At 39.1% G+C, this 18245-nt stretch overlaps 2 protein-coding genes across 3 annotated transcripts; both read left to right on the forward strand.

Annotated features, from left to right (window-relative positions):
* The first annotated feature begins 6554 nt into the window (after positions 1-6554).
* On the forward strand, positions 6555-8086 carry LOC115954678 (non-functional pseudokinase ZED1-like). Its single transcript, XM_031072597.1, has one exon. The coding sequence runs from the start codon at positions 6690-6692 to the stop codon at positions 7722-7724; it is 1035 nt and encodes a 344-aa protein (XP_030928457.1). The 5' UTR covers positions 6555-6689; the 3' UTR covers positions 7725-8086.
* A 4494-nt stretch (positions 8087-12580) lies between these two features.
* On the forward strand, positions 12581-15312 carry LOC115958154 (non-functional pseudokinase ZED1-like). 2 transcript variants are annotated; one of them, XM_031076544.1, is made up of 2 exons: positions 12581-13677; positions 14892-15312. In XM_031076544.1, exons 1-2 carry the CDS (start codon positions 12644-12646, stop codon positions 14920-14922), a joined length of 1065 nt encoding a protein of 354 aa, XP_030932404.1. In that variant the 5' UTR covers positions 12581-12643; the 3' UTR covers positions 14923-15312. The 2 variants fall into 2 exon arrangements, with proteins under 2 accessions (XP_030932404.1, XP_030932403.1); XM_031076543.1 differs by lacking the exon at positions 14892-15312 and adding an exon at positions 13823-14049.
* Positions 15313-18245: the final 2933 nt, after the last annotated feature.

Consider the following 18245-nt stretch of genomic DNA (forward strand, 5'->3'; position numbering starts at 1 on the left):
ATAACAAGGGGGGACTCTGCCCAATGATCAAGATAGAGAAGAAAAGGTTAATCTTATAAAATAAAGGGGTATATATCCCTCCACAAGCTCACCTGAGGAGGCTTAGTTTGTACAAGTAGTTACACTGTTCACTATCCTCTCTCTCTCTCTCTCTCTCTTCTTCTCCTTCTTCTTCCCTTTTGTGCTTATGTCTTTTTGATACCTGTATCTCGATCCCTTTCTCAATGTTCCTTTTTTCCTTATATACTTCTCCCTCTATCATATCTCAACCATCCATTCTCACCTAACATCCCTCCTTTCATTACACTTGTCACTTTTAACATCTGAAGAAGATGGTGGAAGGAATCTGCTTAGCTATGACTTACATTGTTCAGGTCACTTCCTTATCAATGCGGTTGATAAAGCTATTACCCACTATTTAATGTGAATGCAATAGGCTACACCAGACCAGAAACTTCCCTAATGTCCACTGACTTTCTCTCTCTTCAGATTCTAGCTCCTACTTAGAATACTATAGAGTACCTTGACTCATTTCTTCCTTTCCTCGAGTGGCTTTCTTCCTCGGGCCCGTGACCCGTGGCATTCCCACACCAATGCTGCAACTCTTCAACTTCATCCTCGGTCCTTGGGCACCCACAATAGCCCCCTAAAACATTCACTATTTGTTTATGAGACAAAAGCAAAGTTTTAGTCTCACAGGTAAACTATGCACGCGCCATATGAGTTCCCATGTATTAACGTCCTTTCACCTGTCTTCTGCACGCTCCTAATGCTTTGGAATTAACGATCTCACATTTATGGCTTCAGGCGGCTGCTTGTCTCCTCACGTTCTACGGCTCGATCAAGATCCTACGGTCCTCATTCCCCCTCATTTATAGGCGGGAATTTTACCGCTCACTTTTTCACTCCTATAAAAGGAGAACTTGGAGCTGGCTGAGGTTCATTTTGAACATTTAAGCGATCTAAGTTGAAGAAAAAACTCCTGAGGAGCACTTTTCACGTTCACTTATAGGTGTGTTGATTTCCCTTTTTTTAATTTTAATTTTTATATATTAAGTTTAATGTTTTACACCACAAAACTTCATGGGTAGATATGCTAAGTTAGTGGACACGGTCGAGGCTAGGGCAGTCTTTAGGGCATAATACAGGATCCCTAACAGTGTTGAAATCCAACATTGTGAAGAGGGTGGGTGGTTAGTCTTAAACAAACCTCCTGAATCCGTTGTCATTCCTATGATCGCCTTCATCGAAGGCGGGATGGAACTTCTCATGGGGAGGGTAACCAAGGACTATTTAATAAACTATAGGTTAACCCCGACCCAATATTCCCTAAATATCTTTAGGATCCTCGGGTGTGTAGATGCATTAAACTGTAGAATGGAGACTAACCTTACCTGGCATGATGTAAATTGGGTATCCAATTGCCAGAAAGGGGAAAAAACCAAATACTACATGAAGTGTAGGATTCTCGCCGTTAGACTAATCTCCTGCTTGCTTGACCCAAGCAAAGGCATGGATGAGGATTTTCTTATTATCTCGGGAGGCTAGCATGATGGAATACACTGCCCTACCCAAGAAAGGGAACCAGGTAGTGTTCTCGAGGACCGTGGTCACACATAGGATTTTACATAGCTTTAATAGTGTTAACGTTTTTTATTTATTTATTTTATTTTATTTTATTTATTTTTTACTAACAACCCCTCTTGTCTTATCTAGCAGATGAATACCACACCACCCCAGCCAAGCACTTGGTGAATTTTAAGGACTTAAACTGGATTTTCAAGGCAGAGATCTTCCTACACAAGGACGGACAACTTTGGGTAGCTCACGTCATCCTTGGTTACAAGCCGTCCACCAAGAGCTTTTAGACCCTGAAGAACATTATTAAAGCCAGGGATCCCCGCTTGGCTTTAATAGATGTAGTCGTATTGGGTTTCCTGTTGTCAGAACCTCCGCTAGTAGGGACTCAGGACGCCCAACTCCCCGCTCTTTTAGCCGCTAGACTCCTTTATTCTCAAGAACCACCCATCCCATCAGACGACGAGGCCAAAGAGTCCACCCCCAAGCCCATCCATCAAGAAGTCATAGAAAAAGGCTTCGAGGTTTTTTACATTGAGGACGCTCTTAGCACATCAACAACATGTACTTTAGCAGAAATGGGTTTTGAAGAGAAAACCCTAAATTTGCTTGCCTTGCTATCAGCCCATACTGGGGGCTCTTCCCCAACTATAGCAGCGACACCCCGCCCTCCTACTCTTGCTGCAATGCACATATCACCTGCTGATGTCGTTGACAAGAAGAGGAAATAGGGCCAGGGAGGCAAGGGCTCCGAGGATGCTGAAGAGGGGGAGATTGCTGAACCCCCAGCCAAGCGGTGCTTGATGACGCCAACCTAAAGGACCCTAAAAAGGGTAGCTTAGGCTTGGTGGCAGAATGCCTGGAGAAGGCATTATGCCTGCTTGAGGACATGGTAGAGTTGAGGTCCTTCAGGAAGTGCAAGGTCTTCCTTGCTTTGAAGTAGGACCTGGCCAAGGTACATGACTGATCCCATCTAACTGTATAATTAGCTTATTCATGCGTTATATGTTACTTACGTTGTTTTTTTGTTTTTTTTTTTTAGGCCATCCAAATCGCTTTCATGGCTGAGGAATGGGTAGACCACTCCTTAGAAGTGGCAAGAAAGGCCGAGAAAGGACAAGAGGCCGTAGAAAAAGCCCATGCAAAGGTGGACAAGAAGTTGAAAGAGACTCTTGCCTAGCTATCTGAAGTGGAGAAGGCTTAGAGGAACGCTGAGTCTACTTTCAAAGGCTATGAGAGGCAGGTGGCTGACGCCTTGGAGGCCCAGAAGAGGGCCGAGAATAAAATGGCTCTCACAGTTGTGGAGCTAAAACAAATAAAGAAGCAACTGGAGACCAAGGAGGCTGAGAAAGCAGCATATGACGTAAGCATGACCAAGGCAGTTGACTGCCTCACTGCCCAACTCAGAGATGTTGCTCGTGCCTTTTGCTTGGAGGTGTGGGGCCAAGCCTTGAACGTTGTGGGGGTCAGCACCAAATCAGAGCTTCGAACTCCTGATAAGGTGTACTACCCTCCTACTCTACGTTTGGCGCCTACTCTCCCTCAGCCTCCAACAGACCCCAGCTCTACTCCCCCTTCTTCCTCGGCTCAGCTTGATCACGTTCCCTCCCCTACCTGGGCTAAGGGCAAAGAAAAGAAAAAAGAACTACCACCTCCAGCTGATGTGTAGGACATAGAGACCAAAGAGGAAGTGGCCGAGGTGGCGCAATTGAATAGGAAGAAGAAGGGAAAAAAGCAGGAGAAGAAAGGAACCAAGGAGAAGGAGTCAACAACCTAGCTTAGCCTTAGTCTAGGAGATACTTAGGCAGTTTTGTAATGGGCTGTTGTATAGCTAGTGCCCCTTTTTTCCTTTCTCATTGTATCACAGTTCGCTTATCTTTAATGAAAAAAGTTTGAAGTTAACCTTTCTCGTTTATTTTTTACACTTGTACATTTTTTTTTACTGTTTACTTTATGCTAGCCATTTTACGTACTACGTTACCTTCCTTCATAACAATCAAACTGTGACAAATTTCTACTTTATCATAACATAAAGAGTAAACTAACCAATGGGTCTTAAGCAATTTTATCAATCAACACTTACTTGAAAACTTGCTGGCACTACTTCAAAAACCCGAGGAAATGCCCACAACGTTTACTTTTCTGTTCCTTCAAGCAACCTTTTTCAAGGCCCACTCAGTTCCCCATTTGTGAACTTAGGAGCTACGTCAGATCCAAACTCTATCCAACACTTAGAATATTTCATACAAAGTTAATTTACCCTAGGCTTGTGAACTGAGGAGCCGGACAAGAATTAAATTTTGTTTAACACTTAGCATTTTTTCTGCAATGTTAATTTACCCTAGGATTGTGACCCGAGGAGCCAAACAAGGCCTAAGTTCTGTTTAACACTTAGAATTTTTTCTGCAATGTTAATTTACCCTAGGCTTGTGACCCGAGGAGCCAGACAAGGCCTATGTTTTGTTTAACACTTAGAATTTTTTCTGCAATGTTAATTTACCTTAGACTTGTGACCTGAGGAGCCAGACAAGGCCTAGGTTCTATTTAACACTTAGAATATTTAATGGACCAATTGTCTCAGCAAACACATCCATAATAAGATATAACCAGGCAAGATATGAAGGGTAACAGAAATTACTAATAATAATAATGTTGTAGATTATTTATATTTCAAGGGCGGTGAATTACATTTTCATCCAAATCTTCTAAGTAGTAGGCCCCAATGCCAGCAATGGAAGTCATCCTATATGGCCCTTCCCAGTTAGGGCCTAGCTTGCCCCAAGCAGGGTTCTTGGACCACTTTCCTCAAGACCAGGTCTTCAAGAGCCAATGGCCTAGACTTCACCCCCTTTCATACCTCTGCTTAAGTTTCTATTGGTAATGTGCCATCTTTATCGTTGCCACCTCTCTTCTTTCCTCGACCACATCCAGACTGTTTAGGAGTAAACAGTTGTTCTCTTCAACATTGAACTTATCAGTTCTTAGAGTTGGGAATTTAGATTCAAGGGAAATTACTGCCTCTACCCCATAAGTCATTGAAAAAGGGGTCTTTTTTGTTGATCTTCGGGGTGTGGTACGATAAGTCCACAACACGTGAGGCAGTTCATCCACCCATTTTCCTTTAGTATCATCCAACCTTTTCTTCAGGCCAGACATTATAACCTTATTGGTGGCCTAGGCTTGCCCATTCCCCTAAGGATAAGCAGGCGTATAATACCCGTTCCTAATCCCTAACTCCCCGTAATATCTTCGAAAGGCTTTACTGTCAAATTGAAAACCATTATCTGAGATCAGTGTGTGAAGAACTCCAAATTTGGTGACAATGTTCCTCTAGATGAACCTCTTAGCATCAACGTCCCTAATATTGGCAAGGGGCTCGGCTTCCACCCACTTGGTAAAGTAGTCCGTGCCAACGAGGAGCCATCTACGATTCTCTATAGCTCGGGGAAAGGGTCCCACTATATCCAAGCCCCATTGAGCGAACAGTCAAGGGCTAGACAATGGATTCAGTATTCCTCCTAGCTGATGAATATTTGGGGCATACCTCTGATATTAGTCATACTTCTTCGCATAATCTTGAGAGGTTTTTCGCATGCTAGGCCACTAGTACCCCTGAGTGAGGGCCCTATGCGCTAAAGATCTTCCTCCTATATGACTCCCACATATGCTTTCATGCAACTCTTCCAACAAGGGCTCCACTGCTTCTGGATGTATGCACAACAAATATGGTCCTTAGTAAGAGCGCTTGTACAACTTCTGCTCCTCAGACAACTAGTAGCGATGGGCACTTCTACGTACCTTCTTTGCCTCGCACTTGTCTTTAGGCAACAATCCCTACTTCAAAAAAGTTACTATGGGGTCCATCCAACTCGACCCCACACGGAGGTTGTACGCCTCTACCAAAGGTACCCTTGTAAGACTTGAGCTGTCCATCTCCTCAACAAATAACAACTCGAGGAAGACTTGACTCTAGTGAAATGACCAACATTGCTAGAGAATTTGCATGAGAATTCTATCCCCTTAGGATTTGCTTCAATATAAAACCCTTAAACTAAGCTTGGGCATTCTGCACTTTAGCAAGGTACCTGTAACACCCTAACCTAGTTTCATAATTAATTTTATGGATTTATATGCATGTTATTATCTTAATTATTTTTAAGTGCATGAAGCTTTGATATTGTGATATTATAGAACATATATGTTTTTTTTTTAATGTGATGGATATAACTTTATAAAGGTAAGAATATATATGTGTGTGTGTAAAGTGATATTATTTTTGTAGAAAAGTGAGTGAATGTAAGAAAGTTGAAAAAGTTGGGAAAAAGGGGGTGTGATTTTTCTTCTCTAGCATTCCACGTATCCCACCCCAATTGTCCACATTTCTTATCTTCTTTTGTGCCCCAAAAGTCTTCGTAACCCCTAAATGTATTGATGGAAAAGATGTTTTTGTCATCTTTTAGAAAGAAAAAGAAATTTTGGACTTTAGGGAGTTGATTTTTTCTTGCTCAATAAAACCTCATACTTGACGTTGTTTTACTTTTTTTTTTTTTTTTTTTTTGGGGGGAATCAACTTTAACTTAATTTTTTTTCCAAGAAAAGTATTCACGGTATATATAATTTTCCACGCATCATAAAGGGAATTATTAAAGACAATTGTCATGTGAAACATAGTCACATAGAGTCGGTGACCCTGCCTGCACAGCTAACTTAACTTGCAAGCTTGTTTAGTAAAATCCATAAATAAAAAGTGAGGGAATTAAGTCAGAAGAACCAGAGATGCATGATGATGGAAAAGAAGCAATCTTGGTCAAAGCATGGGCACACATATGAGTCAGACCAGTCAAAAGGAGCAATCTTGGTCAAAACATATGGCTCTCCATGGAGTAACAGGTGCACACGTTGGTTGCTCATACCATATATAGGAATGGACATTGATAGGACTCATAGGAGCCTTCTAGAATGGCTGCTGAGAAAAGCTGCACTTGGTTTAGCGTGTAACCTCAATATATGGCCATTGAGCGTCCCTATGGCTATACAGTAGTATTCTAAAAACTCCTTGTGAGCAGAGCAGGCAAAAGGCTAGCGAGATAGCGAGGTTCCACATTCAAGATATGCGGAGTTGGTTTAGAGATAGTTTCTTTAGAATGAGTAAGAAAGATGAGGAAAGAGAGAAAAGAGAGAGAGCGTTTTTTGAGAACGGAAGCAAATTACTGGAGAAGCTAATTGTCTCTTGCAATGGCAAGTCTATTCCCATCCGTAGCTTCTCTGCACAAGAGCTCCAACAAGCCACCAACAACTATAACAAACGTTATGGAATGCGTTGGTACGAGGGTTCTCTTGAAGGGCGAATGGTTTTCGTTAAGAGATTTCCTGAAAATGAATCATTTGCCGAATTTGTCATCAATGATATAGTGATTTCTGCACAGATGAGCGCTCACAGTAATGTATTAAAGCCCATAGGGTGCTGTCTTGAGACTACATCTCCCATTTTAGTGTTTGAATTCGCTGCCAATGGTTTCCTTGCAGATCAAATTTTTGTCTACCATATTACTCAACAACAAAATCAGCCCATGGTGTGGGAGAGAAGGTTAAAGATTGCAAGGCAGATTGCTCATGCAATTTCCTATCTCCATGCTGCCTTCTCTAGACCTGTCATCCACATGTACATAGATATAAAAAATATCTTATTAGATGAACATGATGTTCCAAAATTGTCCAACTTTTATTTTTCCGTGTCAATCCCCGAGGGCGAAACTGATGTGGAAGGCTTTCAGAATCGGCATCCAATGTTCAGAACTCCCGAGCTTGAAGCAACAGGCAAGGTAAATGAGAAAACTGATGTATATAAATTTGGTGTGGTTCTTCTAGAACTTCTAACTGGAGAGGATTCTGATAATATAATACGATTGGCAAATGATGAAGGTTCTAACTTGGTAGCATACATGCATAACCGTGATCAAGTTTGTTGCATAAACGAGATTGTGGATCCTGCAATCTTGGTTGGGGAAGGAGGTGCTAGTTTAGAGCAGCAGTTACAATCTGTTGTGGACCTTGCCTTGACATGTACAGAGGAAGATCCAGAAAGAAGGCCAACTATGGTTGATGTCACCAAAGAACTCAGGCGGATCGAGAGCTTCGTTCCATGACTAGTTATTTTCTTACTTGAATATTGATCCAAGTTCCTTTCCAACTATCAAATGTCAGACATGTATTTACCAAAAGGATTTGGTCTCCCTTGATGGCTATGCTTTGCTTGGAATGGAAAATAATATCGGCTGTTGGCTTGAGGTCTTGTAATGGGGCATAAGAGATTTGAAGGGGAGAAGTTCATGTAAAATAGCCTTGTCTGCCATCGCTTATCAGATCTGGATACATAGATGTGCCAGAGTTCATATGGCAGTGTTTGAAGCTAAACACTAGGTCTCATATTGAGTCTTGGAAGAAAGTTAGGAACTCAGTTTCAAATAGCTGGTTCTGTTTTAGTTTGTCTGGTTCTTATGTGTCTTCAGCTTAGCTGCTGGTGTGCAGATAGTCTGATGTGTATTCTGCGTGCTGATTCTTGATATGTTTCTTTAATAAATTTCTCCCATTTCTAAGAGAAAAAAATGTTAGACATGTAGTTACAATTTGGCATGAATTAACAAATGTCAAATGAACTTGTTTTTGCCATCATTTTAAAAAAGAAAAGAAAAAGGACCAAAACGTAAGTACCCCTAAATATATTGGTGGAAAAGATGCTTTTGCCATCTTTTAAAATATTTTAAAAGATGGAAACCTTAGCAATCTAAGTCGAATTTTTCTTGCTCAATAGAACCTCATACTTGACTTAGTTTTTTTTTTTTTTTTTAATTACAATCATTCAGGGAGAGAAGAATAAAGTTGATGCGGGAGACGCAAGAAAATTATTATTTAATATTATTTATGTTTGCAAGCCAATTGTATTTTTATGTTTTAGGTCCTATTAGTTTATTGGGCTATTAGTATTTAATTTAGAAGCAAGGTTATTTTTGTAATAAGGCAATTAGGGTTTCTTAGTCAATTAGAACTAGGGTTTAGCAATTCTTTATAAGCAACCTATTGTACTCCTTGATAAATAGTTGATATTTTAATGAATGAAAAAATGGCCGTTTACTCTCTTCTTTGGTCTGGTGCTGACTCTATGTTTATCCTAGGTGCTAATTCCTAGTGGTTTCCCTGCTTGGTGCTAACTCCAAGCCAGGCCTAAGTGCTAACTCTAGGTCATATCTCTTTATTTTACCATTGTTCAGTTTTGTTTTAGTTGTCCCGTGTCATATTTGATATCAGAGCAAACACCGTTCTGTTTGAAGCATTACTGCAGTCATGAACCAAAAAAGTTAAAAAAAAAAAAAAAAAATCATTCAATGCCTGTGTTTCTCATCCCATCAAATCACAATTTAGATCCACAAGAAGTCAGCGCTGCCATTAGCCTCCATCACTAGCAGCATCCCCATCACCCTGGTGACTTCCAATTTCATTGTCCAAAGCCACCACGACGACGATCCAGCCTTCAGACTGCCACCTGCTCACCTGCTCCAGTCGACGCCAAACCATCTCCGTCGACCTGTGAGCCTGATCTTGATCTTTGTTAGTGTTGCACCGCCAGCAGCCCTTCATCTTGTGCGCCACTGCCGGCTCTGTTGGTTCTGAAGCTCTCCATCTCACCCAACGCCGCTGTCAAACCATTGCACTTACTGGGACTGAAGCTTCGTTTTGTTGTTACCCATCCACACCACAGTGTATCTGGCTTTTTGGTCATTAAAAAAAAGGGGGGGTCAAGTCCTTTGGCCGGTGCACTAGAGAAGTTCCAAGTCCGTGAACAACCAACTCCACGTAAGGCCCAGTACACTTAGCCGCCATTACAAGGGTTAGGTTCGCTTACTATCTTTAGTGGACTTAACTTTTCATTTAAGATTCTTCTTTAGTTTCTTTACGTGCATACCCAAAAAAAAAAAAAAAAAAAAAAAAAAAATCAAGTCTAGCCTTCTAGGCCTTCAGTCTAGTCCACGGTTCTTCTATTGGTGTTCAAACTTCAAACGGTGAAGCTTTATTTGGTTAGTGCCATGACAATCCCTTCTTTAGTGGGCCATACATAGCAAGTCAAGTTGGCAAAATCTTTTTGCCCAGTGAGATGGTAATATCCAAAGCACCTTATTTTAATGGTTGTAAAACTAATCCACGGAATTTTATCAACTGGATGAATGGGATGGAGCAATTCTTTAAACAAGCAAATTTTGCAGATAACATAAAGGTTAGGTATGCAAAGTTGAAGTTAAGAGGTGGAGCACAAATGCTTTGGGAGGATCTTGAATATTTCCGCTATATAAAGTATGAACCTGCCATTAGTGTATGGGAAGATATGAAAGAAAAGTTTTGTGAAGAGTATTTTTCACCATATTTTTGAGCTAAGTATCTACCCCAATCTCAATGTGGTACTTTTCAAGTTGAAGCAAATACGATAAATTCTCATCCGATTTCATGTCCTCAGTGCACTTTTAAACAATCTATCAAGGAATTATCTACCAAGGAATTAAAGGAATTATCTGTAAAGCTCATGAAAGATGTTCAAGACAGGATTGCTCAAATGAAGCAAATGAAGACTCAAACCGATTCAATTCGGAAACCAAGGATAATTGATCACAATGAACTTGTTGCTACCCCCATAGAAGACAACATTGATGATGATATCTTGGTCATGGAGAATCCTCAAGCAACACCAAAGTCTAGTGTTGACAGAAACGTACATGTCTCGACAAGTGTTGCTTTAACATGCGTGAAAGGAAATGAATCTATTGAAAAGTAGCGAGGTGAGGAGATGGTTTCTAAGGAGAGTATTATGTTAGAGGGTGCACATGATGTGATATTGGAAGCTAATGAATCTGCTTTTGATTAGCCTTCCATGGTGCATGAAGACAAACAGTTTGCTAAAGTGGAGAAAGTGGATAATATAGTACTTCCAATGGTTCAAGATAAGATTATGTTAATTCCACACATTGATTTTGTTCCCTAAGGTGATTCCAAACTTGAAGCAAGTGTTACTTGTCAGCATCCTAATCCTTCAATGCTTTAGAACTCGAGGTCGAGTTTTCTCCAACCAGAGGAGAATGATGCTGGAGACGTAAGAAGATTATTATTTATGTTTGCAAGCCAATTGTATTTTTATGTTTTGGGTCCTATTAGTTTATTGGGCTATTAGTATTTTAATTTAGAAGTAAGGTTATTTTTGTAATAAGACAATTAGGGTTTCCTAGCCAATTAGAATTAGGGTTTAGCAATCCTTTATAAGCAATCTATTGTACTCCTTAAGAGATAGTTGATATTTTAATAAATGAAAAAATGGTTGTTTGGTCTCTTCTTTGGTCTGGTGCTGACTCCAAGTCTACCTTAGGTGCTGACTTCTAGTGGTTTCCTCACTTGGTGCTGACTCTAAGTCAGACTTAGGTGCTGACTCCTAGGTCATATTCCTTTGTTCTGGTTCTCTTGCGTCAAAAGTAATAGGCCAAGAATGTATTGACTCATTGTGATAAATTAACCAATTAATTTAGCTAAGTGAATTAATTTAGCTAATTAACATGCAAAGTGCGTGGTAACACAAACAAATCACCAAATAACTAAATGTAACAGAAATTAAATTTGACACGGGTGATTTATTTACGAATGGGGAAAACCACCGAGGCAAAACCCCACTGGGTGATTTTAAGGTCACTACTCCCAAGAATCCACTATTATCAAAACAAGCGGTTATAAGTAAAGAAATCACAGTATCTTATACCAACCTACAGTTGAAGCCTTATCCCAATACCCAATTGGACTTGTTCTGTAGTGATAATCTCTCCTTTTAATGCACGGCTCCTAGTACATGACTAACCAATCTGATACGTAGATCCCAGTATGTGACTTACTCCTTTGCACGAATCCAAGTACGTGACTAATTCCACAACAACCCTTTGATTGTTGTAGTTGATTTGTAGCAGCTTCACATGAAGACACCAATAAGATCTTCAATGTTGGTGCAAGAGACTTTGCTTGGTTACAAAACCCAAAGGCGTACAAGAAATGCAGCAAAAACTCTTTCTTCTGTAGGAGGAGGCTACGATTTCAAAAAGAAAACCTTATGAAACTCTCTAGGGTTTGGTTTTTCTTTTTCCACCTCCTTTTAAATAGGAGTTTAATGGGCTCTCCTATTCCAAGTAGGTTTACACAAACCTTGGGCTTTCCTAGTCCAATAAGGATTATACAAACCCACAAACAAATAACACTTTAGAATAAAAACGTTGCTGGCTATAATCTGAATCCCATAAGCTCGATAGATCGAGACATATGTCAAGTTTTAATGAATCTCGACAGATCGAGTTTCTATCGAGGAGGTATCGAGACTTGTAGATTGCACTTTTCTTGAGCAGTTCTTGAGTAATATTCATGTCTTCAATTAAACCACTTATAATGATTATCTTGAACCTACTTAGATTTACCCAAATACAAGTAAAATGCATTTTGTCAAAAGATATGCCAATTACATAAAAATATGTCCTTAACAAAAAGTAATATTTCTAAACTACAGAACTAAAGAAGAGGGAAAAATAAGAAAACCTTACTATAAACATACTCTTTAGAATTATCAACATTTAAAAAAAAATGTTCCTCACGTTCATACTGAGACATCGATTCAAATCCTAATCCTTCCATCCAACTAACAAATTATCAAAAAATAAACATAAAAAATTACAAAAAAAAAGAAAAGAGGGAAAACGTCTAAGGTTGAGATGTGAATGGAAACACGCAATCTTGGTCAAAGTACAATTTACCACGCATTATAAAGAGAAGTTAGCTAAATACAAATGTCATACGAAACATAGAGTTGGTGGCACTGCCTGCACAGCTAACTTAATTACTTTTGTAAGTTTGTTTACTTCCAATATATGATCATTGAGCGCCTGTGGCAACTAGGTAATAAGGAAGGCTCTACTTTGTACGAGATCTTTTGAATTTTTATTTTGGTGGGTGGTAGGAGAAAGAGGGTAATAAGAGATTAGCATACTTTCATGCTATGTGGAGTTGGTGGAGAGATTGTCTCTTTAGAATGAGTAAGAAAAGTGAGGAAAGAAAGGAAAAAGAAAGAAGAGAAAGAGCGTTTATTGAGAATGGAAGCAAGCTATTGGAGAAGCTGATTGTCACTTGCAATGACAAGTCTATTCCCATTCGTAGCTTCTCTGCTCAAGAGCTCCAACTAGCAACCAACAACTATAAAAATCCTCTGAGAAAGCTTTGGTACAAGGGTTATCTTGAAGGAAGAAGTTTTTTTGTTAAGCCAATTCCTGACAATAAAATATGGGCTGATTTTGCCATTAATGATCTAGTAATGTCTGCACAGATGAGCTCTCATAAAAATGTATTAAAGCCTGTAGGGTGTTGTCTCGAGACTCAATCTCCCATTTTAGTGTATGAATCTGCTATGAATGGTTTCCTTATGGATAGAATTTACGTGTCCCATGATACTCGACAACAACATCAGCCCATGGAGTGGTCCAGCAGGTTAAAGGTTGCAAGGCAGATTGCTCATGTTATTTCGTATCTTCATACCGCTTTCTCTAGACCTGTCATCCACATGGCTATACATATGCGAAATATCTTATTAGATGAACATGATGTTCCGAAATTGGACCACTTTTTTTATTCAGTATCAATCCCTGAGGGTGAAATAGACGTGGAAGTTTATGATGGCCTTTGGAATGTATACTTCAACCCCCCTGAATTGGAAGCAACGGGCAAGGTAACTGAAAAATCGGATGTATATTACTTTGGTGAGCTTCTTCTAGAGCTTTTAACTGGAGAGAAATCATATGATATAACTCGATTAGCAACTGATAAATATTCAAGCTTAATAGCGTACATTCATACATGTGCTCAAGCTTGTTGCATAAATGAGATTGTGGATCCTGCAATCTTTTCAGGGAAAGGAGATGTTAGTTTAGAGCAGCAATTACAAGCTGTGCTGGACCTTGCCTTGACATGTACAGAGGAGGATCCACAGAGAAGGCCGACTATGGTGGATGTGACCAAAGAACTCAGACGGATTGAGAGGTTTGTTCTATGATTAATTATTTAATCAGTTGGTTCATCCAAGTTCCCTTCAAACTATCAATTGTTACTGTTAGACGTGTTTACCAAAATGATTTCGTCTGATGCAATGTTGTTTTTCTTGGAAAATAATATGGGTTGCTGTTAGCATGAGGTCTTGCAAGTCGTGCAATGCAAATTACTCTTGGCTACAGAGTCTCCACATCCAAATACAGAGATTTGCAAGAGTTCACAATGTCAATGTTAAATCTAGGCAATAATACAGTGTTTGAAACTAGACAATAGATCTTGTTTTGAGTTTTGTAAAGGTGTTAGGAATTCAGTTTCAAAGAAAATGTTGTGATACAGTTGGGAATAGATGGTTCTGTTTTAGTTTGTCTGGTTTCCTATGTCTTAGCTTAGTTTTCTGTTACGTGGCTAGTCTATTGTTTTCTGTGCACTAATTCTTGATTTGTTTGTCTCTTTAATAAATCTCGCAATCATAAAAAACTGATTTTTTTTTAAATCTCTCTCAATCATATGAAAAATAAAATGGAGCTGCTTAATAATCATGCAGAAGGTTCACATTATTTCATATCCAACTATTTTAGGCACAACAACAGGCATAACTCAGTTGATTTTCAAAAGGCTTCCTGATACATAATGGGTCAAAGGTAGGAGATCAAAATGTAAATCCAAGCAAGATAGTAAGTATTCATTGTTACTGTCACATCTTGGGAGATACTTGGAGAGTCATACTTATTTACAGTATAATTAAATAATGATTGACACCATTCAGTTAGACACATTTTTCCTTCTGATAAATAGTGTTTAAATCATTTGTGTGAATTAGGTAACAAATTCATTGAATAACTTATTGCCCCACATTTCGTCATAATAACTGGTATAATTGCATTTAAAAGATTCTGGTAGTAATGTGAAACACAATCGCTGAGCTCTCCATGGACTAACAACTTGGTTTTGAACAAACCTGCCAGCACGGCTGCACTTAGTCCATTGGTATTTGGTAAGCATGTCACCCCAATTTATATACCAATGACCCTCTGACCTCTGTGGTAGTCTTCTAAGAAGTCCAAGTGAACGGAACGAGCACAATTGGCTAGTGAGAACTGAGGAAAGCTTTACTTTCCATGAGATCCTTTGAATCTTTATTTTGGTGGGTTGCAGGAGAAAGAGGGTAAAGGGTTAGATTCTGAGCTCACGTTTAAATTATGCAGGGTTTCTGATGAGGTGGTTTCTTTAAAATGAGTAAGAAAGGCGAGGAAAGAAGGGAAAAAGAAAGAGCGTTCCTTGAGAATGGAAGCAAGCCACTGGAGAAGCTACTGTATCCTGCAACGGCAAGCCTATTTTCATCCATAGCTTCTCTGCTCAACAACTATCATAATCATCAGGGAATTTATTGGTTCAAGGGTTCTCTTAAAGCAATTTCCTGACTGGAAATTTTCAGCCAATTTTGTCATCAATGATTTAGTGATTTCTGCACAGATGAGCACTCACAATAATGTATTAAAGCCCATAAAAGATTTGAAGGGGAGAAGTTTATAGGTCCTGCTATTTAAATTTGTCTTGGCTGCCATGGTTTATCACATCTGAATACAGAGATGTGAAAGAGTTCACAAGGGTAATGTTAAATCTGAAAGAGGCAATATTGCAATGTTTGAACGGAAATAGATCATCCAACTCAATCCATTTCTATTGACAATATGATCTCAATCGTCCTTGTATACACATTTGAATGAAATACATGTAGCCTCAAGAAGAATGAAACAAAAAAAAAAAAAAAATCTGTATTCTAACAAAGAGAGATGTGCCTAATCCTGCTCTAGTAAGAATGAAACAAAAATTATCATTATCCTAACAGATGTGCCTAATCTGGTGTTGCTGCTCCAGTATGTCATAATCTGCTTACACGAAAAATCAGAATGCACCTTCTAAAGGAGATAAACACTGATATACATTACCAAAATTAAATACTGTTGGGTTAAGATAGTTTGACCCCAATTAATTAATTCAATTATCCAAGTTGATTAATTGGGTTTAATTAATTAAATACAATTGTCATGTGAAACATAGTCACATAGAGTCAGTGACTCTGCCTGCATAGCTAACTTAACTTGCAAGCGTGTTTGCCCCAATATATGATCATTGGACCTCTGTGGCAATTAGGTAATGAGGAAGGCTCTACTTTTGTATGGGAGGTAGCAGAAAGAGGGTAATAAAAGGTTAGCAAACTTTAATGCTACAACCAAGTTTGTAGCGAAATTTTGTCTAGTCTTTTTTTGATATAAACCCTCCATTAGATTTTTAATATACTATATTTTCTTTAAATAGTGGAAAAAAATAAATAGAGAGAGAAAATATATATATATATATATAAAACTTTCTCATGCTTTGCATGGGTTACTGACTAACTTATATAAAAAATTAAAAATCACATGCATTGCATGATTTACATACTAATACTTATTGGTAAAACATACGCATCATTTTTTTTCTTTAAAATTATTTTTTATAATATAATTCTCTTTTATATAATATATAATGATTGTGGGTTCTGGTTCTCAGACATTCGTTATCTCATTTTTCACATCACGTTAAAATATAGACAATTTTTGCATTAATTATAAATATGTGTGTGTGAAACAATCAACATAAACAAATGTGAATGAATGAGACACCTACTTCTACTTAACAACATGTTTTTGAAACCCGAACCAGATCATACGGTCTGATCGGGAAAACCACGAATCTCTCAGTTTTGCGATTTTTTTAGCTTCAAAAACCGTTCTATAGGAAAAAAGTAGGACCTGTGTGAACCATGGTCGAATCGTATGGTTCTGAGAATCGTGAACGGTTTCAGCGGTTCTCACGTGTTAAATAAATTATTAGCAACGCGATGTGTTAGACTATGTTGTATATGTTAGAGTGAATGCGGAAGGGGAAGCATAGAATAGGAACATTGATAACACGAGGGTTATGTGGTTCAGCCTTTTTCGGCCTACATTCACGTAGGAATCTCTTAAGGGCTAAGGGCTACATCTTTATTATGTAAGAGTATAGTACAATAACCTATATTACAATGAACCATAACATGAGTATATATAGGTGACTAAACCCTAAACTACCAGTACAAGCAGGAGTGGGCTTAGGCCTATTACATTGGGCTAATATGTCTAATATATCTCTAACATCCTCCCTCAAACTCAAGGCGGAAATTCAATAAAGGCTTGAGGTTGAATAAACATGAGAAAATCCCTTGGAGATGCCTTGAAGAATGCCTTTGAAGAAATCACAATGAAGAATATGCCAGTTGACCAATTTTGGAGCTTCAAATGAAGAAATGAAGTCCAAATTTGGAATTTACGCGAAGAACTGAGTAAGATAGGCCCTTTCGAAAATTTTGACTTTTGGTCAATGGTCAACACAAAAGCAAAGTCAACCAAATATCAAAGTCAATGGTCAGTGCTCACAGTCAGATTTGGGTGGTCCGGGTCAGGTTGGTCCGGGTCAATAGTCAGCTAGGTGACGTGGTGTTAACGAGGTGACACTACTGACGTGGCGAGCTGCATGGTTGATGATGTAGTTAGGGCTGACGTGGATCAAGCTGACATTGGCGTGCTTGCGTGGCAGCTGACATGGATTAATGACATTAGATGAGATTAGCAAGTATTTTCGGCGTGTGGCTGGAATGTGAGATGTCCTTTGGTGCATGGAGGAGAAACCAGAAAACTGGGCAGCACATAAGGGCGCGTGTATCATTGTATGATCCCAAATTCTCGAGCTATGTAGATCGGCAGATTGCAAGGCTTTCATGGCGGTGCATGTAGCCAAATTCTAATCTAGTAGTGGAGAACCTTTGGCGGTGCGTGGGATTGTGTTTGAATGTTTAGGTAGCGCGTGTAGGTGTGTGCAGTGGCTTAAGGTGACCGAAGTTCTGGGCTTTCCACACGTGAGGCCGAGAAGCATGGATATGTAGTTGGTTTCTCGAAAGGAAGGCTTGTTTTGCACAAATTTGAGATTGATGTCACGGGTCTGCCTGAGTTTGTGGATCTTGGACACAGAATTGAGCCATGGTGGCCATGAGATGCATGGAGTCTAGATCCAGCAGGCAAGCATGTGTGACTTCAGATGGTGGTGTGCACGTGATAATCTTCTTTGCTTGCTAGAGCGTTTGTTTGATGCCAAGAACAAAGTTTGGCTCTGATACTATGTTAAATATGTTATTAGCAACGTGATGTGTTAGACCATGTTGTATATGCTAGAGTGAATGCGGAAGGGGAAGTATAGAATAGGAACACTGAGAACACAAGGGTTATGTGGTTCAGCCTTGTCAGCTTACATCTACGTATGAATCCCTTAAGGGCTAAGGGCTAATGGCTGCATCTTTATTATGTAAGAGTGTAGTACAATGACCTATATTACAATGAACCATAACATGAGTATATATAAACGACTAAACCCTAGACTACTAGTACAAACAGGAGTGAGCTTGAGCCTATTATATTGGGCTAATATGTCTAATATATCTCTAACATCACAGACCCTTTTTTTTTTCTTTAAAAAAAAAAAAA

This window comes from Quercus lobata, chromosome 8 (assembly GCF_001633185.2).
Source record: "Quercus lobata isolate SW786 chromosome 8, ValleyOak3.0 Primary Assembly, whole genome shotgun sequence".
Classification (NCBI taxonomy): domain Eukaryota; kingdom Viridiplantae; phylum Streptophyta; class Magnoliopsida; order Fagales; family Fagaceae; genus Quercus; species Quercus lobata.

Bases quoted from the DNA above. Each gene is read 5' to 3' on its own strand.
- LOC115954678 (XM_031072597.1), top strand. From the start codon at position 6,690: ATGCGGAGTTGGTTTAGAGATAGTTTCTTTAGAATGAGTAAGAAAGAT.
- LOC115958154 (XM_031076543.1), top strand. From the start codon at position 12,644: ATGTGGAGTTGGTGGAGAGATTGTCTCTTTAGAATGAGTAAGAAAAGT. The intron at 13,678-13,822 runs GTTTGTTCTATG...GGTTGCTGTTAG, and splicing joins GAACTCAGACGGATTGAGAG to CATGAGGTCTTGCAAGTCGT.